Source organism: Gymnoscopelus microlampas (genome assembly GCF_963454915.1).
Source record: "Gymnoscopelus microlampas genome assembly, chromosome: 3".
NCBI lineage: Eukaryota > Metazoa > Chordata > Actinopteri > Myctophiformes > Myctophidae > Gymnoscopelus > Gymnoscopelus microlampas.
Window position 1 is genome coordinate 29,690,969 of NC_139940.1, and position 26,003 is coordinate 29,716,971.

Here is a 26,003-nt window from a genome sequence, read left to right on the forward strand (position 1 = left end):
TTCTGTCAATGTGGTTTCAAAGGTCATTGAGATTTCTTTCTATGTGCTAACACCTTTTCCTTTTCTCCTTCCCGTTCTCCATCCTTCTTCTGAACAAAGCACAACAACAGGACTATGAGAATGACTACTGAGGACCATTCTCCTAGTACTTCAGCCGTCCTCCTCTCCTCCTCCCCCTTTTATTATCTCCAAACTTCATTCCTTATCCAGCTCTGTGTCCAATAACACAAGGACAATTGAGAGGAAATTATTTCAAAGATTTCTTACTGATTTCCTCAAAGCACCCGTATGTCCTCCTGACCATGGCTTTCAACCCTTGCAGGGCAGTGGTTTTCCAGCTTTTTATATAAGGACCCATTTTTCCAAATAATTATTCTGGCCAGCAAAACTGTATAGGCCAGTATATATTCAATCTGGCGAAATTCACAGTGTTTTGAAAATGTGACACACATGATCAGTAGTTTTGGTTAGCAATTTGTGTTGCATTACAAGGTGCTGTTTTAATCTCCCACAACCCCTCCTTTGGATCTTATCCAAATGCTGCGTGGCAGTTCCCAAACGGTAGTCCCATGTCGTAAAGTGCACCCTGGGGTGGTTATTTGGAATTGAAACAGGGCTCATTTCTAGCGTCATTTAAGGTAACAGGTGGTTGTTATAATTAAAGCTGCCCCTGAAGGTTGCAATGCCATTACTTGTCAGTCGCCAGACAAAAAAATACAGTTTATCCTCCCCTGAGTCCAAAACGTTTGGAGTAAAAATGTGCTTTAATGATCACCACCATCGAGTTTAAGTGCCATCTGTCAACAAACTCTTGGTCTGATCCAACAGTTTGTGTAATGCTTCGCTGCTGCAACCTCTGTACGAGCTTCTATAAACTATTCTTCTTTTACAAAACCTCTTAATTTTCTATTAAGTTGGTTCACCTCATTTGCTTTTCAACCACTCGCTCTTATTTACCTCCTGCTCCTGTCCATTGCATATGGCAATTTGCTGATTTCTGTTGCTATTAAGTGGCAGAGAAACGAACATAGCCAGACCAACAACATGCACATTTTTGCATCACTAAAGTGCTTGTAAAGTTCTATCTTCCACACGGGCCTCTGTTATACGATTCCCAGACATCTCTTTTGTCACAGCGCAAAATCTGCCTATAAAACTACTCAACTTCCTAACCTGCTACTAAACCCATTGCCTCAGTGTTTTCATGCTTGCTAAGCACATCCCATGGTGGTGGCTCATAAGATGCTTTTAGCTGTTTAACCAAACTGAACCCACAATATCCCCCATCAGTCCAACCCTTGCCCCATGGAGGCTACCAGCCGCACAACCCTGCTGCTGTGGCTTACAACAATGACCAAGGGGATGAGGAGGAGGAGGATGAAGAGCAAGACCCATATTATCGCAGTTACCCCCCTCAGTACTACCCTCGACAGCCCCCGGCCCCCCGCCATGGATATCGTGCTAGTCCTGCCCACTCGGACGATGTGGAGCTGAGGTCACCAGGTGTTCTCAGCAGGCTTTCACGTGATCTGAATGGAAGAGAGAGTAGCGACGTGGTTGTCATGGAGGACAGGCAGGAGGGAGGCATTTAGAGGAAGGATGGAAGGATTGACTCACCTCAAGTGCTTGAGCCCTGCACACTAAGATAAACATGAACACGCATGACACATGCATACATAGACACAAAATGACACACACACACACACACACACACACACACACACACGCATACATACATGTACATGTACATAACATACGTACTGTAGTCTATCACACCGTCCAAATACACTCTATTTGAAACTGTGGTGAGAACCACCCAGCCCCCCTCCTTGTATACCCCAGTTGTTCACTCCACCAGGTGAAACCATGTAAATAGCTGAGTGGACTCTTGTATATTATCTTTGTCAGAGGGGTATCCGAAAAAGTGCCTGATTTATGCTAGTACTGTTGAGGGGTTATGTAAAAGAAAGAGAATCTATACCCATCTACAGCTGATTTCAGGACCTTAGTTTCTTTTTTCTTTTCTTTTTTGTGAAGCTGCATGTCACTCTTGAGCCAACCATTGACAATTATAACTGGACATGTGCATCTTGATTTCTGATTTGGTTGTGTGTAGCTAGCTAGATGAACTTTGGATGAAGATGAACTGATTACATTTGTACAGGCTGCTTTTTATAATGAAAATGATTATTGTGTCCATGCACATGGAAAAAAGGGAAATACAGAATATATACATAATTGTGTTATGTGTCAAGACAATATTTTCCAAGTGATTTCTCAGTATTTGTCAAGTGGCTTCGCTTTTCATATGATTTTTCTAAAACTGAAATAACTTTGGCGTTTTTGTCCCCAATGACAGACAGTGTTGAAGCAACATATTCTGTGTCAAATTTCAACATTAACACTGTGGAACACAAAATAATTTAATGTTTTATGCCATTACATTGTGTTGTTTGACACATTATACTGTGTTGGATGAGATTTGTTTCTGAACAGGTTAAAAAAAAGGAATTAACCTAGTGAGTTAAAATGTGCTGAATTTATACATGTCTGTTGTTTTTTATTTTGTTTTTTAACTTGCCTTGCCATCCCATTTTGTTTTTACTGTTGTTCTTATGCAAAGTAAGGCCTATTCACTGTGGAAGTCATTTACCGATTCGTTGAGCGTGCAGTTTGGCCTTAGCCCTCTGCTAGAAGTAGACCTCAATCCAGTTATCTGAAGTAAAATGTTTCTGGGTGTGATTGATCCTGGTCTGGCACAATGGAACCAATAACATCATCCCAGTTGTCTTCTACCAGATAAAAACATTAATGAATTTAGATTCCAGCTCAACTTAAGTTGAAGGAACTAAAAACAGTTACCCATGCAATGTGTCACACCACCAACCAAACCTTTGGCACTATAAGAAGTTATTTATTTTATTGTTTGTTTTTATAACCAATAAAACTGTAATAAGACTTTTGCATTGTGTTTTTTACTGTGTTAAACATTTACTGGTCAAAATAAAAAAAATCACAATTGGATTTAGGAGGCTGAAGATGTCAACCACTGCCCTCGCTGGGCTACTATAATAGCCCAGAGAGTAAAGGTCCTTGGATCAAAGCCACTGTTTGGAACATGTTCACTCTGCATCTACAGTATATCCTACAAGGATCAAATTTTGTCGCCAACATCTATGCCTTTGTGGAGATAGGCCAGAGAATTGCCAGTGCTTTGTAAACAAAACGTTATTGGGTAATTGAAAAATGCATTTGTAAGTAATGACTATATCAAATTTCTCCGCTAAGGCCGGAGACTGTTTCCCCCTGTTCATCCGTCCAACGCACCATAGGAAGCACCATAGAAGACAGGGAAGCGCCATAGCAAGCACCAAAGATGACAGATCCAGACTGCACTAGCGATTTGTTTACATTCGACCGTATGGCTCATTTGCATAATACATTACCATATTGATTTTATCCCACTGTTGAGGGTTAGGGTTATGTTTTATATATTTTGTTTAAGACTTACAGTAAGCTGCCTTGCCCCACTGGAATACAGCGCCATATTCCAATATTCACCTTGGGGGGGACAACCCCCCCAAGGACCCCTGGGGGTCCCCGGACCCCACTTTGAGAACCAATGCTTAATGCTTTTTGAAATAAAAAAAAACAAGACTCGGCAAGACACACCATCTCCGGTTTACTTCCCTTATCTGCATAGTCTCGCGTAGCTATCTGCGCGAAGTGGCCGGACGCCTTTTTAGGAGACCGGAAGCAGGTTGGCGTCCGCCCACTTCACGCAGATAGCTACGCGAGACTCGAGACTATGCAAAGCGTTGCGCGAGTCTTGTTTTTCTGCTGTTTTTGCTATTTTAGAATGTTTTATGCTGAAAAGTACCAGTTTTGGCCATAATGAGGTTTCCGCCCAACAGACAATATATTAATATTTATATTGTACATGCAAAATTGCTGCTATACGAAAACGTATTGTTACTGCACTGTTTCTTATTTTTATTTTCATTTGTAATAAAATGTCACTGACATCACAAGGTATTCATTTTACGTATAGTCCAGTATTATATTATTAATTCATATCAGTCACTGTATTCCAGTGGGGCAGGGCAGCCTACTGTAAGTCTTAAACAAAATATATAAAACATAACACTATTTATGAGTTATTAATTTCATCATGCGTCTCGCTAGCCAATCACAGTACGTCCTGCGAAGTGACGTGCTTAAATTTTTTACATTATTATTAATTTCATCATGCGTCTCGCTAGCCAATCACAGCGCGTCTGCGAAGTTTGAAGTTAATTTCATCATGTGTCTCGCTAGCCAATCTAATCACAGCACGTCCTGCAAAGCTTAGCCTATGGGCGTGTTTTCCACAGCATGGCGTCACCGCGAAAGATATTTTGATATTTTGGGTCTTGACTCAAGACCCAAAATATACATCAACTACATCACTGCCTTTGAGGGTGAATTAACAACACTGTACTTTGGGGAACAGGTACCAACACTGTGGCCCTAGCGCATTTCTGACCATGTATTTTAATAATGTAATACACAGGTATAACTGAAAAAACAACAACAATGATTATTTATTTTCACAACAGACATTTTGCATACTGTACTGTAATCACAGTAGAAAAAAATATCTTCAAAAGCACTGTGTTGGTTCTCCTCAAAGCATCTGTCTAAATGTGTCAACTACAGTACAGTCAACAGAAGGAAGATTATAGCAGGGCAGCTTACAGTAAGCATAATTTATTTATTTTTCAGTGAAGAAATGTGACAACTAAAATTATACTTTGGTACTTGTGGCATCTAACGATCTCTCTCCGTTTAGATAAGCATTACTTTACAATAACTTAGCAAAAACGTACATAAAAATGTATTAATGTTTAGTACGACAATGCTTCTGGAAACCCAGATCTGAAGTAAAAGACACAGCTCTAGAGAGGAAAGTGGCATCAATATACAGTAACACAACCTGGCCAAACGGTCTCTGATCTGGTAATGATTTCACTTCATCTTGTAGTCTTCAGGTCTGAGAAGAAAGCAGAGGAAAAACAACACATTAGGAAGGAGCTAGGAAAATGGAGATTGAAAATGCAACGAAAGCGAAACCAGACAGATGATATCTTTAAAAAGAAAAAACAGACACTCCATCAACTTTTTCCCATTTTATTTACACACACACACACACACACACACACACACACACACACACACACACACACACACACACACACACACACACACACACACACACACACACACACACACACACACACACACACACACACACTCTATGTGTAATGTCTTTGTTATCAACTGTTGTAGCAAAGACACAATTGTAATATTGGTTATTTGTGTGTACTTGTATTTGTATGGTGTGGGTCTGTTGAGAGTGCATGCCTCTGAATGTGTGTGTGTGCTGTCGCTCTTGTTGTGCATGTGTGAGTAGTATGCATTTCCAATAACAATCTATTTCCTCTGCTTGCCCAGTGTTTCCTAAGAGAATATTAATTATGTATTTAATAAAGGGCAACTATTGAATCGCCTTTGACGACCGAAGCACCCTGCGCCCTCCAACACACCAACATATGTGTAGATGCTGAAGTCATGCTAAAATAAATACTCTTAGTGGATATCAACTAAGCCAGAGCCCACATATTTAATAAAGAACCTGGATTGGGTTGACTTTGATGACCACAAAGCGACACATTGATTGGCTCAGAAGATTGGACTAGTAAAACAAAAGCAACAGCTCATTCAATCGCCATACACTCTCTGACAGCAATGAAATAATAAATACACACACACACATATGTATCGATACAGACGTACACATGGACACACAATACTTTGGGGTTATGAATGAACAGTAACCAGATATGTTAACCTTACATACACTTTAAAAGTAAGGAATGAACAACAACCTTGTGGTGTTGTTGCCGTTTTTGAAATGGATTTAATAATCTCAAAGTACTGTAAGGAATGTTATTATTCAGTCGAGATGTACGGCAGTCATTTTATGCTTAATGAAATCAAATGATTTTTGATCTAATAAATGTGTGCAACAACTCTTTTTATTATGTTATGATTGAGCCCTGGCCAGCACATCACCAATATGTGTTTTCTCCCTCTTTTTTTACCAGCATGCAATGCAGGTCTACAAAGAGACTCAGCACCACAGATATAGAAACCTAGATACCTCATTGGCCTCTGCAGTTCATCATACTACTGTAGTATGATCAATACTTGATCATACTACAGCGTCACACAAAAGCATCAAAAGTAGCAGATCTACAAGAGCTAGTAGAACTGCTAGTTTTGCCATTTTAGAATTTGAATTCTAAAAAGTTACAGTTTTGGACATGACGTTTCCACCCGACAGATACTGAAAACACATGACACCTTCATATGCGTTTCTGGTTCAAATCTGCTGCTGAACCAATCAAAAGAAGCTATGGGAAAGTAACCCAGAACATTAAACAGGTTCTGGAAAAGGAACTACAGTCATGCACAGAGCCTATTTGACTTAAAAATATAAGGTTTGTTTATGGCCGAGTCAGAATGACATCAGAGGTCCAGCCGCCCTCCCATTAGCCAATTCTAATATAGGATAGAGCACCTTTCAGACAATGACAGTCACAAAGTGATTAAAACATATCAATATAAACTAAATGAATAAAATAAGCAGTCGAACATCCAGTTCATAGTTATACTCTATTCATAGCTATATGGCTAACTTAGTGCATGCTGAAGTGCCAACACGTTTCCTCATCTTTGATCCACTGGAAGCAAATAGAAATCTCAAAAGCCTAGAGAGACAATTTCCAGCTCTGCCCTTTAAGACTAGTGCCGAGTGATAGGAAACTTGAGAGTTTCTGCCGGGTAACCTGTCAGAGTGATGTCTCATACAGGCAAGACCAGAGAAATGAGAAAAGACTACATTATTATGCCAGCAAACCACAGGTCACGCCGAATGTCAGTAATCTCCAACCAGAAAATACAGCTCAGAAAATCCATGAATCTGATTATGAATGTGATCTCTTGTTGCCATGTCAGCATCCCAACGAGAAACTGTATCTCCCCAAAGTTTGAAAGAATATTTTCAAAACTGTAATTGATCTATACATAACCTGACTACAGTACCTGAGTGTCAATATGAGCAGAACCAGGAGAAATGGAAATAAATGAGTCCTATGGGAGCGGGCGGCAGTGGCTGCTTGGGAATTGGAAGGTTCCCATTTCGATCCTGGCTACCCCTGGGTTAGAGTCAAAGAGTCCTTGAGCAAGACACCAAACCCCTAACTGCTGCCGATGAGCAGGCTTGTGCCTTGCATGTTTTCATCTGCCGTTGGAGAGTGAATGTAATGCAGATATTAAAGCGCTTGGAATAAAGGTGCTATATAATAGCACCATCTACCTTTTTCCACCAACACGTAATTCAACAGTCTCAGACAAAAAAAGCTTGATGGCATCAAATGGGACCAATTTATAAAGGGTTTCACAGAAGCCTCTGTGATCTTCAGTAATGCCTGGTACATATTATACAATTTAATGTATGAATGTAAGGACTACACTGTCTTGCTGCTCTTTCTCGCCTAAGGACGTCTTAACCACTTAATTTGAGCCCCATTTTATTCTTACATATGTGGTGAAAATAGCTGTTCTACAAGCTCGCGTGTCGCATCTCAAAGTGTTGTGAGAGTAGATCCATTTTGAAAAATGACATGCCCAAAATAGGGACACCAGGGTGAAAGTGCTTAAATTGGGCAACTAGCTATCTAATCTTCACCACAATTCCAACATCTTTTGAGCTGCATGAGTATGCTCCCTCGTTTTGGTAGCAATGCGTAGCACTGCAAAATAAGAGGTTTTTGTGTGTACATTTTTTTAAAAGCCTGGAACAGACCATTTTTGTTGGGTCGGGGGAATTGTGGGTTTGACTGTTCTTCTGTGAGAAGTGAGAGCTCATTGGCTGGACACGATAGCCCGCCCCTTGATTTTGTTTAAACAGCTGTTAACACCGCTCTGACTGATTCGTTGCTGGGGGCATCACATTAAACGACTGGCCATGACTGGTCAGTCATGGCGTGATTTTCTGTGATATGTAAATGAAGGCTCAGACCAAAAACCCCAGGGCACGCTGTGTGTATGTGCCAACTGCATCACAAAACGTGGGGGAATGGTATGGTAAAAAAAGTGTAACTACAACACATGCCTGGATAGATCAAAACAAGAGTACCATGCAGTGGATTGGCACAGGGATAGGAGCCCTGACTTCTAACAGGTGACTATGTTCTCTTTACACTTTTGGCTATATGTGGAAAACCCATCAGATTTGGCTCACGTGTGATTAACACAATTGTGCTGTGTGAACATCTTTGCAATGCTCATTAGAGGCACTCTGCCATAGTCTTTGAATGCGCACCATGTATATACTGCAAGTACTGTATGCGTACATGCATGTACTGTATGTATGTACTGTATATTTTCACACAACAACAACAATGATGTTGTATATTATTTTGTACTTTAGTATCCCCTTGCGGAAACTTGTCCTCTGCATTTGACCCATTCTAACTACTTAGAAGCGGTGAGCAGTCACAGTGCAGCACCTGGGGACCAACTCCAGTTGAAATGCCAGCACCTTGATCAAGGGCAATGGCAGGAGTATTTATTTTGGTGTGGGAGGAAATGGCAGTAGCAAGAGGAAACCCACCCAAACACATGGAGATCACTCTGCCACTATGCAAAAAAAAATGAATAAAATAAAAAAGACAGTGCATGCAGCTAGCTGTAAATAACCATGCTTGTTTTAGCTCACACGGTTACTTGCACTAATGTACATAGATAAGGGTATTTGATGTAAATCGGTTTTGTCTTTACTACACATACTGTAGTGTACATGTACTCTGATGTGCATATCTTACTTCATCGTGCATTCCACTCCCCCCTATTTCTACATATTCCCCATTTTCACATTCCATATTGCTGCTTTAGAGAGGATGAAAGAGGCTTAAAAATATGAGTGGAAGTCTGCTAAAGTTTTGTCTGTTCTTACTTCAAATAATAGGTAGCCTTCTCAAGTTAAGACATTGAGTCACAGTACAGACAGGCATTAAGTGGTTGGGGTTAGGAAGAGGTTTTAGCGAATTAAGTCAATAGTATATCCTCACATAGTAATGCATATGTGAGTGTTTTCATCCATCATTCTGTGTCAGGAAGATTTGTGTTTTGTGTCACCTTGTAGCTGACAGCAGTGCATTACAAGCTGGGCTTTTTATAGAGGACATCTAGAGAGCAATAGAACACACACACGTGATGTGTGTGTGTGTGTGTGTGTGTGTGTGTGTGTGTGTGTGTGTGTGTGTGTGTGTGTGTGTGTGTGTGTGTGTGTGTGTGTGTGTGTGTGTGTGTGTGTGTGTGTGTGTGTGTGTGTGTGTGCGTGTGTGTGTGTGTGTGCACATACGGTGTCCACAGCATGGGGAAAGCGTCCATCTCCTCTTGCGTGTATTCATTCAGCTTCCTGGGTACTTTTCTGGGTTGAGGCAGCTGCTCCGTCAGGTTAGCCAGGATATCTTCTGGAATGACCTGGGAGATGAGGAGAGTGGTAAAAGACAGTGGTAAAGTTGGAAAAGGTAGAACAGGACAACGAGGAATAAGAGGAGAAAGTGCAGGAGGAGAAAGAACAAACAAGTGGAGACAGAGGGAAGAAGGGAGAAAGAGGAAGGATAGGAAGAGGTGAATGCAATAGTTGTCCAAAATTTCACCCCAGGGATCAATGAAGTTTTATCTTAAAAGAACAAATGGGGGAGAGAATAAATGAGGAGGAAGAGGAGTGTTGTTGAGGCAGGGGGACGGAAGGAGGCAGAGGAGCAGGCGGGGGTAATCGCTACACCTGATACACAGGAGTATACTCATGAGAATCCACAGTGTACCGATATTAATATTCATGTCTAGCAGGCGGGCTTACAAGCTGAAGTAGAAAACAGGCAAGAGTGAAAAACATGAATAGTAATCAAGAAACACCAAAATCTCATAAATATTCATGGTTAGATTGACATTGAATGAAGAGGACATACACTTTACTTGCTGTACTGCCGGATGAGACTATGCGCATCATTCTGCAGGATTCATAATACGTCTATTTCCACTTGTAATTAAAGTCATGTACCAGTATCAACGCTGGCATCGGACACCAGGATAACACAGAATGCACAGGTGTCATTAGAACTTTAGTACTGGAATCTGAAGAAAAGAGCTACTGTTCCATTTCTCTTAGATTTCCAGAAACCATCTGGAAAATCCTGCGTTACTGACAAGAAAGAAAGAAAGAATAGGACTCACGTCATCAGGAAGGAGGAGCAGGCGTTGCATCATTGTGCGTCTGTGCAGGTTCCTAGGTAGCATTCCATAAATTGCCAACTTCACAATCTGTTTGGGATAAGAACATTTTACAAGGTTAGTTAGAATAGACCTGAGGGTCTTTCTCCCGACTTGGAGAATGTGGCCAATGTCCATCAGAAATCATTTTCATCCCGTCTGGAAATTGGGTTTACCCTAAATGATTATGTCTTTTCGAATGCCCAAAACAGTCACCAATGGGTAAAACGAAGTACACTTTTTGGCATCACCAGGTTTTTGTGATTAAATGACTTAATAAACTGGTTATTCATGAATTCAGCTTGGACCAAGCTGCTGGACAGACATTTTGGACAGATGCATTGCAGACAAACGGCTAATATATGTCCAATTTAATTTCCCTATCGTTTCTTTTCAACCCACATGGAAACCAACCCACCATCAGGCCACAAGCCTGTGGTTTGAGGCTCACCTGAAAAACATAATGTGGAAAAAGCTCATGAAATAATATATGCATCTTATTATTTCTTTTTTTCCCCTTCTTTTTCTTTCTATAATTTAGAGCAGCCAATCATTTTTTACTCCCTTTTTCTCCACAATTTAGTCGTTATGCCAATTAATTCCTCCCCACACACATTTCTGTGTTGTCACTGCTGTTGTATCCTACGAACTCACCTGCCAGTGAGGAGCCCACACCAGGAGGACTTAGGGCCTTCATCCTACTCCTCCCGCCCAACACTCCCTGCTGACAGGTAGCCCGTAGGAACAGCCACAGCCCGTAGGAATACACGCAGTGACCGATATCACCTTCTTTACTCTACTAGTGCTGGTCCTCCACATGAGAAGTGATGGGCACGGGCTACATCTTTATAGCAGGGGTCTTCAATATTTTTCAGGCACCTTTTTTCATTTTTTTTATAAGCCTTCCATGCAAATTGACTAGAGGCTTTCAAAGCTAGCTCACCATATTTAGCTGATTGCCTGTTGACTTGACCGTTGAGAGATTTGAGACTAGCTTAGAAGTATTCCACTCGTTTTTCTTGCCTATGGGTTGCCTCCAAGTGATGCTGCAGCTTTGATGGCTTCAATGTAACACCCCCTTTTACGAGTGTTTACAAGAGGCATAATTTATGTGATGTGCATGTACAACCTCCTTTTGAGCTCCTTGTGTTGGTGTTGCCTCTAGTCTTTCTTGAATGGAATGTTGTCTAAGCCATTTTAGGACACATGGTTTAGTTACATTTTGTGGCTATATTATCAACACTTGTATTTGAACCATGAGTGGAATGAAATGGACAAATATTAGTTGCGTGCTTCTTTCTTTGTTGCTAAATATAGAAACATGAGAATAAGTTGTCAGTGGTTTGTCAAGTAAGGCCAAATGACTGAAGCGCTGAATACAATTATGTGTGTTCAGAGAGCTGCCAAGCCAAGCTCCACTCTTCCCGTAACAAAATAAAGTCCTTCCACAGAACCATAAATATGCAACCAAACCCCCAAGAATTATCTTTCAGCCGGCATCCTCATAGTGCTATTCAGACACCTCCTCCTCCTGCCCACTGTTGTTTGATCCCATTTCTGTAAGCTTAACATTAATATGCAAGGATACAGTAGAATGCATGGACGGAGGGATGAGTGTCAAACGATTAAAACATCTCCTCTGTACAGTGGTGTCATGTTCAATATGTAACTAATCTCTATGGATGTCAGTTTATTCATTCCTAGGAGAAAATAAACCCTTGTAGTCTGTGGAAGAGTCATATGGAGTGCACCAGTAGTAAGAGAACACACAAGCCTTGATCAATACGTACAGCTTTCGGATCTTTAAGGTGGAGCTGGGTAGCTGTAACTTGTTTGAATCCACCTGGATACCTTAAGAAAAGAAAAAAAAATGCTTACCCTTAGTATCTTTTACATGACAAAAGATAAACATGGTATTTTAGCATTTATCCCATGTGTTTAAATAATATGAGAGAACTCTGATTTGTACGAACAGCTCAATTACTTGTGATAAAACTGGAAATGTGCATTACAATACACTGTGATGAACAAACAAGAGCAACTAACATACTGAGCCCCTGTAATGTACAAGAATGACCATCAGAATACACACAAAAGTCCCCCAATACTGAACTTCTACAATCTGTTATTTAGATATCCACTAAAGTACTTTGTGGTCTTGGGAAATGGGTCCCAAAGCCCAGTCCATGAATGTAATTATGGTGTTTGAACTTTTATTCATTTGCTAGTATTTTTCTATGGAAGACAGTTCATAAAAGTCGTTAAAGAAATGTGACACGATATATTATGAATGATAGCCTGTATTTTAGCTAACCAGAACAAAACATTTTTTTTTTCTCCAGCCTCCGGGACTATTCCACATGGTCACGACCCAGACACAAATGAGGGGTAGAGCTAAACGCAAATACAAAGCCGGAGGACCATGACCGCCGACAACAAAGAGACAACAACAATGGTTGATGATAACATTTGGCTTCTAATGACTTTCTACATCACTTGAAACAATGCAGGTGCACCGACAGAAGTGGGCTTGAGCCAAATGAGGTGCGCCTGAGCGAGTGCCCGCACCAAGCAGTGCGATGGCCGTGCTCTTGACTCAACGAGCCTCGAGTTGAATTTGAAAGTATTCTTGAAATGTATAGATATACACAGTAGATGACGTTGAGTTGACAACAGTAATAATTGTACAATGGCAATGAAAGTAGGCTAAATGAGACTACATCGACATTGAGTCAACAACGACCGCATCTAGACATTTTGATACGAAACACATTTCTGCTCCTGAATCCCGATTATGTTTCAACAATATTAGGCAACTGCATGGCCTATTTCTGGCCTAAGATGTTATCAGAAACTATTTCTCATAACACAGATGTGAGGGTAGAAGAGTCGGGAAACTGCCTCCCCCTTCTTTCTTCCACTGTCAAATAGACTATTAAAAAAAATCACTGTCTGCGGCTTTCACAGGCAGTGCTAACCAATGAAATCGGCCTCATAGCTATGGGCCGTGGTCATTGCAGAAGTTAGTTGGGAAAAAAGGTTAAAAAGGAGTTAATACAGTGCTACTTGTGGGCACCAAGGCTACAGGTCATAAATCAGTGCAGAGCCGATCTGTTATCCCACATAGTACCAGCAAAACGTTAAATTGTGCACACCTCCTTCAATAAAAAACAATAAAATAAAATAATTACAATTATTTAAAAAAAGGAAAACTGTGAGCATAGGAAAAGTACAAAGCAGAATCTAACAAGCCTCTGATTGTGTAGTAAAGCCTATTTAGAGAGTATGATCTTAATAAACTCATTAAAATATCATACATATTTATTCATGTACATTTTGGGCACGAGACAAGTCTACAAATTAGATGAAACTGCAGGGCAGTTCGTTTGGGAATATAATTAATCCATTGAAAAATGTTTGTATTTACCCAGTGTGTGATGAGTAAACCTTCTGTTCCCACTTGTTCCCAGAGAAGGCAATGTGTCTGGTGTTCATCACCACCACATGGTCACCGCAGTCACCTGCATGGGGAAGAGGTGACAACATGGTAAGTAACCAGGCATGGACATGAGGAGGACGTAGGGGCCACGTGCTGTAAGGCACCGACATGAGGTCCAGGGGGGGCAACGGCCCGTCAGGAATCCAGGGGACGGAGCTCAGCTTTAACCCATTAAAACCGGGAACGCATCTGTGTACCACCTAAAGTAAACGATTATTTCATACTTTGGTTATATAAAAATAGCAGATATACAAGCTCGTAGCATGGCACCGAGCTCAGGTCTTAATGGGTTAAGGACGACTTCACACATTTTCAACCTATCTTCATATAATTGGTCCCAAATAATGCTCATAATAAAATGGCACAATTTCTCGCCCTGTTTCTCAGAGGAGGCTGTGGACAGTTTACCCGCCTGACTTCCCTCCTCCAAACACGGGCCAATTGTGTTCGTATAGACAATCGACAAAGCCGGATGCACAGCGGTGGATTCGAACCCACAACCTCTGGGCAGGCACTTAACCACTGCGCCACCGGAGCACAATATTTGTTCATATAAGCCATGAAAAGTACCCTCACAACACACACACAAACCACGAAAGACATGAGAAAGGTAGTTCAAAGAAAATTTAAATACGGTACACACCAATCCATCAAATAATTCGTACATTCAGACAGTACTACTCTCATTCATTCAGAGAGCAGCAGTCAAATGCATGAAGTTTATGCTGATCCTCTACTGCCACCGTGTGGATGATGTGTGGTAAGGTAAGCTTAAATGATTCGGCTGATACAGTTGCCTGGGATCAAGATCATGCTCCATATTGGAGACAGGATTAGAGCTGTGAAAATGTCCCATCCTGTGTGTGTGTGTGTGTGTGTGTGTGTGTGTGTGTGTGTGTGTGTGTGTGTGTGTGTGTGTGTGTGTGTGTGTGTGTGTGTGTGTGTGTGTGTGTGTGTGTGTGTGTGTGTGTGTGTGTGTGTGTGTGTGTGTGTGTGTGTGTGTGTGTGTGTGTGTGTGTGTGTGTGTGTGTGTGTGTGTGTGTGTGTGTGTGTGTGTGTGTGTGTGTGTGTGTGTGTGTGTGTGTGTGTGTGTGTGTGTGTGTGTGTGTGTGTGTGTGTGTGTGTGTGTGTGTGTGTGTGTGTGTGTGTGTGTGTGTGTGTGTGTGTGTGTGTGTGTGTGTGTGTGTGTGTGTGTGTGTGTGTGTGTGTGTGTGTGTGTGTGTGTGTGTGTGTGTGTGTGTGTGTGTGTGTGTGTGTGTGTGTGTGTGTGTGTGTGTGTGTGTGTGTGTGTGTGTGTGTGTGTGTGTGTGTGTGTGTGTGTGTGTGTGTGTGTGTGTGTGTGTGTGTGTGTGTGTGTGTGTGTGTGTGTGTGTGTGTGTGTGTGTGTGTGTGTGTGTGTGTGTGTGTGTGTGTGTGTGTGTGTGTGTGTGTGTGTGTGTGTGTGTGTGACTCACTCAGTGGATGGTAGATGGGTTTGTGTTTCCCTTGTAGCCTGACAGAACACATAGCAGCTATCTTCCCCGGTGGCTGCATACTGGCATCAATCAGGAACCACGAACGGGCAAAAGTCGCCCATTGCTGAAGGGAAAGAAAGACAACCAAGTTAAACAATAAATAGAAAATGACAATATTATGAACATGTGTGTTGAGTGTGTTGCCGAGCATGTTGAACCTGTGTAACGATGATTCTGTGTTCTCTAACATTTCAGCTAACCCTGATGTCATTGTTGTTAATGAAAACCATAGGGAGGTGTTCATTCTCGAGGTCGGCTGTACTTTTGATTACAGCTTAGAGGAAGCCTTCCTAACCAAAGTGCTAAAATTATTAATATCATCAGCTAGAGCAGACCATCTCTCAGGTAGGCTACAGATGTAAACTTTTGGTTTTTATCTTTGGTAGTCTAGGACGCCCCTTACGTAGGGCGAGGCACAGCATGCAGCACAAGACAGGTCCCGATGGAGGCAGATCGTCGAAGCCTTAAGTCCCACTTGGGACGAAGAGGATTAAGTAAGTAAGTCTAGGACACGTGCACAAATTGGTTGTGAGGGGCCTGCAAATGGCCGGCCTCTCCAAAAGGAGGGCTAAACAATTAGCAAGGTACTGCTCAATATCAGCTATTATAGGAAGCCGCTCAATTTGGAGGAGGTGTTGTTTCCTTTACCCATGATTGTTGTCCGCTGTGTTCGACAAGTATGCCATCTTTTGTTTTGTATGTAACAATGCTCTGCTTTACATGCACTTTGTAACTGGCTGTTTTCCCTTTATCTGACTGCACTGGCAGTGTGTATGTCCTTTGTACATCTTGTACTTCTGTTTACGTGGACATAAATAAATATTTCAAATGTGTGTGTGTGTGTGTTCTGACCTCACCGCAAGCAAGACTATCATAGATTTTTTTTATTGAGTCTGATAAAATGTCAGAATCTACAAAATACATCTATTGATTGTCTTGATCCAATAATACAAAATAACAAATATGCTGTTAGTTACAACCATAAGGTCACCCTTTTAGCCTGGCTCCAGCCAGTGGTGGAAAGTAACTGAGTACATTTACTTAATACTTAAGTACAATTTTGAGGTATTTGTACTTTACTTGAGTATTTCCAATTTCAAATACTTTTACTCCACTACGTTTATTTGAAAACTTTAGTTATAGTTACTTTGTAGATTACCACTTATATAGCCCTATATCCTTTTCGGCCATTTGAAAATAGCATCTACAGATTTACAAGCTCACATTGTGAGCTTGTATATCTGTAGATGTATAAAGTTTTTATACATTTGAAAACTTGAAATGGGACGTTCTGCATTATGTACTTTCTACTTTTGGTACAATATAAGTCAATGTTGACACCAATACTTTTCTACTTTTACTCAAGTGCATTTTTAATTTGAATTTCGGACTTATACTTGTAACAGAGTATTTCTACATTGCAGTATTGATACTTTTTCTTAAGTAAAACATCTGAGTTATTTTTCCACCACTGGCTCCATCCAAACCAGATGAAAGTTCAGCCTGAATGACAGGCTATCACTCGTTAGCAATCAATGCTAACCACATTCTAAGTGACATAACGTGGAGAGAGTTCGCATGAATGAAGCACACCTTCAACAACGACAGGACAGCCACCATTATTACTGTGTGATGTACAATGTAAAATGCATAATATCACCTGGGCAGATCTGGAGAAACTGGACATTGTGAGGAGCTATGAAGACATCCTTCCTCTTTGACCCCAACAAATGTGACAGATGCTGTGTGCAGGGTTGCCAACGTTTGGGAGAGGAATAAGCAACCAGGTCTAGAAAAACAAGCCCAGCCCAGAAGAAACAGCAACTAACTATGGCCCACGTGAGCACTTTAATATATGCATCGGCTATTTGAGAATCACTGGTTTAAATAATAATCACAAAAAATGTGGAAGCAAGCCTATAAATCAGCAAGTACACTTTAGAAATTAGCCCAAAAAGCTGTAACCCGCAACTAAAAAGAAGCCCAAAAGTCACTTATAAAGTTATAATAAGCCGAGTAGCCGACATGGCAACGCTGGCTGTGTGTTGTACTGGTGCTCCTCCTCCGGGTGGAAACACGTCCTGAACAAAACTCTGTTCCTGAATGCCCCCCCCCCCCCCCCCCCTCCTCTTTTCTTTTTTCTGTCTCTGCTGCTTAAACAAACTGTTCCAATGTATATTTACATATTTACTTTCATACAAAACTATGAAAATTTTACATTTCCAAAATAGACTTTGAAAAAATGCCCAAAGGCTATTTATTTTGGCAACAAAGTACATTTTCTGCTACCCGGTACCAGTGTTGCCATGTCCGCTTATTATAAGCGACTTTGGGCTTGATTTTCTGTAAATATTTGTAGCTGCGAAACAGGGGGTTGCGTTTTTTCGGGCTTGCTTCTAAAGTGTAGTTGTGCTTATTTAGGCTTGTTTCCTAATGTTGTTTAAACCACTGGTTGTACATTTTCATGTCAAGGACCCCCAAATTAATATGTATTTGTCCCCCCCATCCCCCATCTAAAAACATTTGTGCCAGGGTACAAAATTTGCGTTGTTAAAATATTCCCAAATATTCCAATTTCTTTCCTTGTTTTTTCCCCCAAGATTGAATTTTTAGGCTTGTTTTCCTAGACCTGCTGGTTGCTTGTTTCTCTCACAGAATATGGCAACACTGGTCACTTCCGTTAACAACCTAGAACGCGGGGATAATTTGAGTGCGACGCGGGTAGTACATTTGCTTCTGTATTCATTTGCTCAAAACAAAACTTGTCAACAGCCAAAACCCACGCTGCATAAAGTTGTATTGATCAATACATCTATTGATCTATTCTGTTGATTGTATTGATTGATTAGACTTCCATGTCGGCTAAAATAATGAGAAGTTTAGAGGAGGTTCAGGCCACCCTGCAGATTGCCAAGCTCGAAGAGGAGGATCTGAACAATACGATCCACTGTCTCTCCTTTGGGGACAATGTCTCCTCTGGTGACTACTGTCTCATGGAGCTGGATGACACTCTGTGCAAACACATTGAAGCTGGAGACAGGTAACATTCATTGTTAAAATAGATCATGATCTATACGTACATTCAAAATCAGTGGTGTAAAGTAACTAAGTACATTTAAGTACTGTACTTAAGTACAATTGTGAGGTATCTTTTTACTTTACTGGAGGATTTCCAAATTTATTTTACTCCACTACAATTATTTGAAAACTTGAGTTACTAGTTACTTTTAGTTTACATTTGAAAACTTGTGATATGGGACATTCTGCATAATGAGTACTTATCTTTTGGTACTTCAAGTACATTTTGATACCAATTAAACTTTTGTACTTTTACTCAAGTACATTTTTAATTGCGGACTTTTACCTGTAACAGAGTATTTCTACTGTGCAGTGTTGATACTTTTACTTAAGTAAAACATTTTAGCACTTTTTCCACCTCTGATCATGATCTTACATTTGTACATTAAAAAATAAATATACATGAGGTAAATGGATACACTGAAGATTGTACGCCATTATAAATGTTTTTCATCCTGTCTAGTACAAGTATTCGTAGCATAATGGCTAACTATAACGTTGATGATACTAATGCTGTTCTTATTGCTTCTTAATCAGTCTAACTATTCGAGGGGATAAGGATGAGCGTGCTGTACTGTGTACTGGGGACAAGACCTATGATCTGAAGATAGCCGACACATCCAACCTGCTGCTGCTTCTACCAGGATGCAAGACACCAGACCAACTAACTAACAGTCAGGACAGCACTCATCTGTTGCACACACAGGTAACCACACATACACACACACACACACACACACACACACACACACACACACACACACACACACACACACACACACACACACACACACACACACACACACACACACACACACATAAGCCTGTCACAATTATTACATGATCGCCTAATCGCACTAGACCATACCTGTCGTCGGGGGATATGAGCACCCAAGTGCGTCACGGATGGTTTGCTTGTTTCACGGATTGTGGCAACTCGGGAGCCAGCGAACACAAAAACGCTAATAAACAGCTGACATTTGGGGAAAGTGAAAAACGGGCTTCGGTGTTCCGTGCACATGGTAATGGTCAATGGCTGTGTGCAAAAGCAGATCAATTGCTCCAGCCACTGAAGAACCGGGCAGAAGAGATTTTGGGGACGCACAGACCGAGCTTTGTAGAATTATAGAATGATGATAGGATGATGATTACACACATTATATTATATACACTAACTTTATCCTCTTCTGCTGTAGATCTGGGGATTCTGTAACAATTACTGGGAACTGCGGAGGCAGCGACCTAAACTGAAGAAATTGAAGAGACTTCTGATGGAGAATCCTTATGAAGGACCTGCTTTAGCGGGGCAGGAGGAGGAGAACACTGAACACAGGGTAAATTAGAATTCTACTGCCAACCCAGATCAGATGTGGGTCTATAGGCACAGGGGTCATCAACGTTTTTCAGGCCAAGTGAAGGACCCCTTAGCTGAGAGAAAGACGAAGCAGGGACCCCCACTACATATTCTTTAGAATTGTGTTGCAGGTTAAACCTTTTCATAGATTTCATAGACTTGTTTGTCATCATCAGTGTATGTTGGATTCATGTTCATTTGTATTTTCAGACATTTAACCACTTAAACTGTCAATACTTAGAAAACCTGACCATTCACTATGTGCTTGGTCTGCTCTTTTTTTCCCTCTACTCCAAACCTCTTTGGTTTTACAAGCTCACAGCCGTTGTGAGCTTGTAGATCTGCAATTTTTGGCTAAAGTTCTCAGAATAGGGATACTAGAGTTGAAGTGGTTAATGTAAAAAAAGGTATCCTATCACACAAAGATTTGGCGGCCCCCCTGTAGTAGTCTGAGGACCCCCTAGGGGCCCCGGACCCCAGTTGAAGACCCCTGCTATAGTAGAATATAGATATGTTGACTAATCACTTTTATGAGTCAACAAATGACACTGAAAACAACCAGGTTTTGTAAAACAATTTGGTTTTTTTTCCAGGAAAAAGCATCACTATTAGGTTAACTCACTGCCACTTGCAGTGAACCTAGTAGAACATGGAATTTGAGCAATGTTTAAATTACATATATCCTTTCTGCTCTCATCATTCCAAAGTAGTCGAACAGTGAATTTGATACTGACTGGGAGTTTTTAGACCTCTATTTTGAGGGCAGTAAATTGGTACACAGTGTTTTCTCAGAGTTCCATGCAGGCGCTAGTGAAACCTCAGCGCTGACATTCCAAAGTATTATGAGCCGAAATTGGCGTTGTGGATGTAACATTACTAATGTGGGTATGTCAGCGATATTCGCTGACATTGTAAGAGTTTGACCAATGACAAATGCCATAAATAACCATAAAATACAATAAAGACACCTCTCTTTCCAGAACCATGGAGAACCATGTAGACTGAATAGGGCTCACACAGTCGGAAAACAAAATGCAATATAAGCCAATGTTCTTGTGTTGGGTTGGCTCTTTTCATTTTGACAACCTATTTGCATCTGTACCAGTAGTATCACTACTGTGTGTCAAACTTGCCAATCCATCAGTTCAGTTGCACTGCAGATAAACATTAATGATTGCTTATCATCCTCAAATGGAGGCCTCTGTGTTTTAAATACTGAATGGTGAAAGCGATTGTAGTGGTAAATGCTTCTCTCCATGTTCTCCTGTTTCCAGTACACTATGATGGATCTGTTGGAGACGATCCAGGCTAGTGAGGAGGAGATCAAGACCCACCTTCAGACCAGCCATGCCTGTCAGATAGATGGTATGCAGGTCTATTTCACTCATTTAATAATTGCGTAGATGGAATTCACAAACGGGTTTCACAAGGTACAAAAACGTGTAAAGATTTAATGTATTTAACATCTGCTGGAATTGTGAACTAGCCTGGCATGGCCAGACTAATATCACTGTGTAGATATTAGTCTGGAATCTCTGTGTGGAACTTGCATATCCGAGGGGCAAATAAAAAAAATGCCTCTGGTGATAAACCCACCCCCATATCTGTATACTGGGCCCTGATTGGTCCCTCACAACTTAGGATGGAGAGAAATAAAATCTCTATAGACCATATTCACACGGCGGCCATATTGGAATTTAACATTGAAAGTGCCGCCACCCGGGTGGCTACTTTCATTGACTTCATAGAAACATGGCCGCCGTGTGAATATGGTCTATTGAGAGGGGCCAGACCTAATCTGCCAAGGGCAATATTTTTTTTGCAATGGCAGATTCGTCTGGAACCAGGCTATAATTATGAACACCATGTCGGGGTGGGGTTTCCCTGACGTAAGAGCATAATGACCGCTGTGTCAATATGACCAATCATACAATATTTCCACTTTCTCTGTCTGTCATCTTCTGTCTCTTTCTCACACTGTCTCTCTGTTTGCTCTCCCTTATCCAGGCTACTGGCGTATGTTGGAGTTTGACTATGAGGTGAAGCTGCTAGGTCATGTGACTCAGTTGGTGGATTCTGAGTCATGGTCCTTCAGCAAGGTTAATCTGAAAACATGTCTAGAGGAATTAGGACCACTGGAGCCTAAGTAAGTTTACAGTTTAAGCATTTAAAATTACCATACAGAGAGACACTAAAAGCAGCAGTAGTATCAGTCAGCTTTTGTCAGTCATAATCAAACGTAATATGCTCTAAACTTTATGTAAAAGTGAAAGAAAATAGATATATTTTGAGGAGTTGTTGGTTATATAATAGTCTTGTGTGGCCAGACTGTTGCCTCCCACAACTTTCAAATACTTCCGGTCATACAGTCTGGAGCATGGAAGCTCTGTTGATGAGTACGGGGGAAAGCGGAAGCCCCGCCTTCCCCCACTTCTGTTTCATCTTTACAGCCGTGCAAATGTATCCTAATATAAATCTAAATCATCAAAGCATATATAGCTTGCTGCTTAGCAGAAATGGAAATTTAAAAATAAAATGTAAAGATATTTAAAAATACATTTTCGTGAACGGAAACAGCAAACGAATGCCAGCGTCCTACTTCGGATTTCGGGAGGTGTAGTTCCAGACTCTATGTAGCATTCGGAGATTGTGGAATAGTTGTCTGGCTACACGAGACTAGTTATATAATGACTTTAGCAATGAGTAGTCACAGCTAAATAGGTCTAACATGAAGGAGACATTTGAGACTTGACCACGAGTAAGGGTTCCATTGATAATGTCCGTTCCCTCTCTCTCCATTTCACTGAAAGGGAAATGATTGAACACAGCTTGAACTGCTATGGGAAACGCTACACAGAAAATGGTAAGACAAATTCCGACACAATTACAATGAATCCTTAAAGACCCCATGACACAGTCAGAAATCATCATATTTGATTCTTCATATCATGTGATTCCTGTAAAACAGTAAGCTAGGGTGGGACATTTCACAGATATTGACTGGCGTTTAGCCAATAGGACGAGGATATCAGTGACAGCCTGTCAACCCGTGTCAACGTTTGTGTCTGTCCTATCGAGTTGAAGAAACAGGCTGTATGAAAAACTTGCAGCTGTAGATTTAATATGAATATTATTGTACCTTGAGAAATTAACATTAACATTAATTCAATAATAATGCAATAAAAATATTGGACCCCAAATTAAGTGTATACACCTCGGTTCAAGATGTGTCAAATTCTTTCAAAAGATTTTTCCCCAGGAGGGAAAATGTAAAATGACCTTTTTTTGTGTCAGATTACATCTCAAGTGAAGCACAATACATTTATTTATGTGTTTTAACATTAATAAATACAGTTTTTGACAACTTGTGTTCCAAAATATCCTCAGTTCTAGGAAAGTATTTATTTAAGAGTGAACCTTCTGTTTAGACAAATGCTGTAATGACATGAATGGAGCTACGAGAGGTGTCGCCAAAGACACTGCTATGAATAAATATTACACAGTATGACTTTAATATGGTAGCTTATGGGTTGATTTAGCCGGGTAGGTTCCAGGTTAGGAAAAATGGCGGGCAGGCTAGGTGCTTGAGGTGTTTACTGCTATCCAATGTCTACGACATACATTTATTCTTCATTAATATATTGGCTCTACAGTCTACACAATCTGTAGTGGTGTTTCTGATTGACAGCCAATAAATATTTATTTCTGCTTGCATCTCCTCTTCCCACTCTTCACACCGTCCTACATACAGATGTAGTGTTTTATGCATTGGATGAGGATAAAGTGTGTCGAGCCATGGCCCTACTGCTGCTACAGAATGCTGTCAAGTTCAACCTCAAGGAGTTTCAAGAGGTTTGGCAGCAGAGTGTCCCAGAAGGCATGGATACAAGATTGGACCAGCTCAAGGTTAGTGTCTCACAGTGTTGGGAGTAGCACATTATATAGTAACACTGTAACTCCTCTACGTTTTGTGGTAACTAACTAGTTCTGTATCCAATTACTTTTCTACATAAATAACGCATTTACAATTACCTACTCATTACTTTGTGAAAAATAGCTTTCAGAGGATTATAAGGTTTTGAGTAATGATTGGTTAAAGTAGGGTAAAATGAGGGAAAGCCAATCAGAGGCAGAGTTGGGCGAGTCTTACCTTTGCCATCCTTGGGAAAACAAAAAAAAACACATACACGCTTGCACAGCCACACACATGGATTACAGTTAACCATCGTGGCAACGTTGTTGAAGACATGCTGTTGTTTGTACTTTTATGTGATAATAGCTTCAATGATATATGAAATTTGGGAGTTGTCTTGTCTCATAGCAACACTAAAAGGTATTTTGAAGCAAAGAAAAAGTAGCACAAAAGTGACTTTCCCTTGTAACTAATTACTTTAATAATGCTGAAACTCAGTATTGCAGTTACTTTGAGCCTAGTAACTGTAACTATTACAACATTTAAGTAACTTACCCAACACCGGTGTCTTGTACACCACATTATACAATAATGTTCTTGTAGAAGAAGAGAGTTTGGTGGGGTATACAGCTATGTCATTTATATAGATTGATATAACGTTCAATGAATATGAGAATTACAAGTTACAACATCAGGTGTTAACCGACTTCCCCAGGCTTTAGTTTAGATTAACAAAATACCATGTTGAGCACATGGATGATTTATGTGTATGTTTTCCAGAGCGTAGCCCTGGTGGATCGTAGTTGTCATCCACAGACCATCTCTCTGCTGAAGGTGGAGGATCTACCAGAAGACACCCTGGAACGCTTCAATCAGCTCTTCACCCTCAGAGAAAAATGGACAGAAGAGGACATAACTCCATACATCCAGTAGGTGTCACTAATAGTCAAATAATCATAGTCTGATCATACCAGACTAATATAAATAACTAGGGTTGTCCGATATTGGCTTTTTTACCGATAACCGATATACCGATATTGTCCAACTCTTAATTATCGATACCGATATCAACCGATACCGATATATGCGGGGATTATTGTGATTAGGGTAAGCTCAAATTTCATATCACACACACCATATACAGTAAGAACTCCTGTAACTTATTTATAAAGCAAAAAAAAACAAAAAAAACGATACCGATATTTTCCCGATATCAATTTTTATGCTAATATCGGGAGGCTGATAATATCGGACATCCCTACTAATAACATTAGTTATGAGAGTTGTAATGGAGAAATGGATCTGGGAGGCCAATAACAGAAAATATACATGTATTTATCCACGAATTAATACATTATAATAGTCATACTATTAAGTGCAAAATTAAGCAGAAATAGGTGCAATAAGTATGTAATGACTTTTCTAACATTTAACAGTAACACAAAAAAATAGGGAAGAAATGAGCAATAATTGTTAATGTAATTTGTTGAGATTACAATTAATGGCAGTATTGATTAGTAGTGGAAAGTGGAAAAAAACTCACTGATACTTCTTTAGTATGTCATTTGTAAATATTAGATGGACTGACTATTGTACTGTACTGCATATTACAGAAGTATTTAAACTATGGTGATCCCCTGAGTGTGTGTTATCTTTCGTTATCCAGGGACCTGTGTGGAGAAAAGCAAACCCCTGGAGCTCTCCTGACCAAGTATGCTCGGTCCTCCATGCAAAATGGAGTCAAGGTGTTCAACTCCAGAAGGCCTGTGGCTACCTGAAGACATTTCTGAACTTCTCTAATACCCCCATAAACTTGTAAATGTCAAGATATAATTCAATAATCAAAAGCAGACTTTATTTCTATCAGTTAATTTTGTACATGTTTTATCTATTAAAGGAATACTGACGTTTTTTTCAATCGTATTACCATTTATTAGTTATACATATCTATAGTCCACATTACTTGCCGATAATTCTGTACCACTGTAGCAGCCTAATTTACTGCTGCCACCCGGTGACATATTCTGACATCAACGGGTGGCACAAGATCTACTGGCAAGGTTTCTTATGGAGCGTGGTACGAGCATGGAGGAAGTAAACGGAGTCATGAATCATATTTTGGATGTTCATCTTCCCTTCATGTATTTGCTTATCTGCTTTATACCATTATCAAAATAATCACCAAAATGTGATTATATTTACTCTTTTAAAGTTGCAGAGATGGATACATCATATTGATGGAATAGATGGATAGATTCAGGC

The 26,003-nt window shown here is 40.4% G+C and overlaps 3 protein-coding genes across 4 annotated transcripts in view; 2 read left to right on the top strand and 1 right to left on the bottom strand.

Annotated features, from left to right (window-relative positions):
- col14a1a (collagen, type XIV, alpha 1a) overlaps positions 1-2,893 on the top strand; it is a 187,695-nt gene extending 184,802 nt beyond the window's left edge. The window contains exon 48 of one of the 2 annotated variants that reach the window (XM_084049635.1): positions 1,291-2,893. In XM_084049635.1, the coding sequence (XP_083905761.1) occupies positions 1,291-1,592 (302 nt within the window). In that variant the 3' untranslated portion in view covers positions 1,593-2,893. Of the gene's footprint in view, positions 1-99 lie in introns of both variants that reach the window. The other variant, XM_084049636.1, reaches the window with a different exon arrangement.
- A 1,662-nt stretch (positions 2,894-4,555) lies between these two features.
- mrpl13 (mitochondrial ribosomal protein L13) lies at positions 4,556-17,377 on the bottom strand. The gene is made up of 7 exons (XM_084052654.1): positions 17,057-17,377; positions 15,337-15,460; positions 13,811-13,904; positions 12,174-12,234; positions 10,348-10,434; positions 9,470-9,591; positions 4,556-5,032 (listed from the first exon to the last, which is right to left on the bottom strand). Exons 1-7 carry the CDS (start codon positions 17,081-17,083, stop codon positions 5,008-5,010), a joined length of 540 nt encoding a protein of 179 aa, XP_083908780.1. The 5' UTR covers positions 17,084-17,377; the 3' UTR covers positions 4,556-5,007.
- A 720-nt stretch (positions 17,378-18,097) lies between these two features.
- dscc1 (DNA replication and sister chromatid cohesion 1) lies at positions 18,098-25,659 on the top strand. Its single transcript, XM_084049664.1, has 9 exons — positions 18,098-18,436; positions 19,012-19,180; positions 19,671-19,808; positions 21,103-21,193; positions 21,836-21,974; positions 22,639-22,691; positions 23,580-23,734; positions 24,522-24,670; positions 25,408-25,659. Exons 1-9 carry the CDS (start codon positions 18,252-18,254, stop codon positions 25,517-25,519), a joined length of 1,191 nt encoding a protein of 396 aa, XP_083905790.1. The 5' UTR covers positions 18,098-18,251; the 3' UTR covers positions 25,520-25,659.
- The last annotated feature ends 344 nt before the right edge of the window (positions 25,660-26,003 follow it).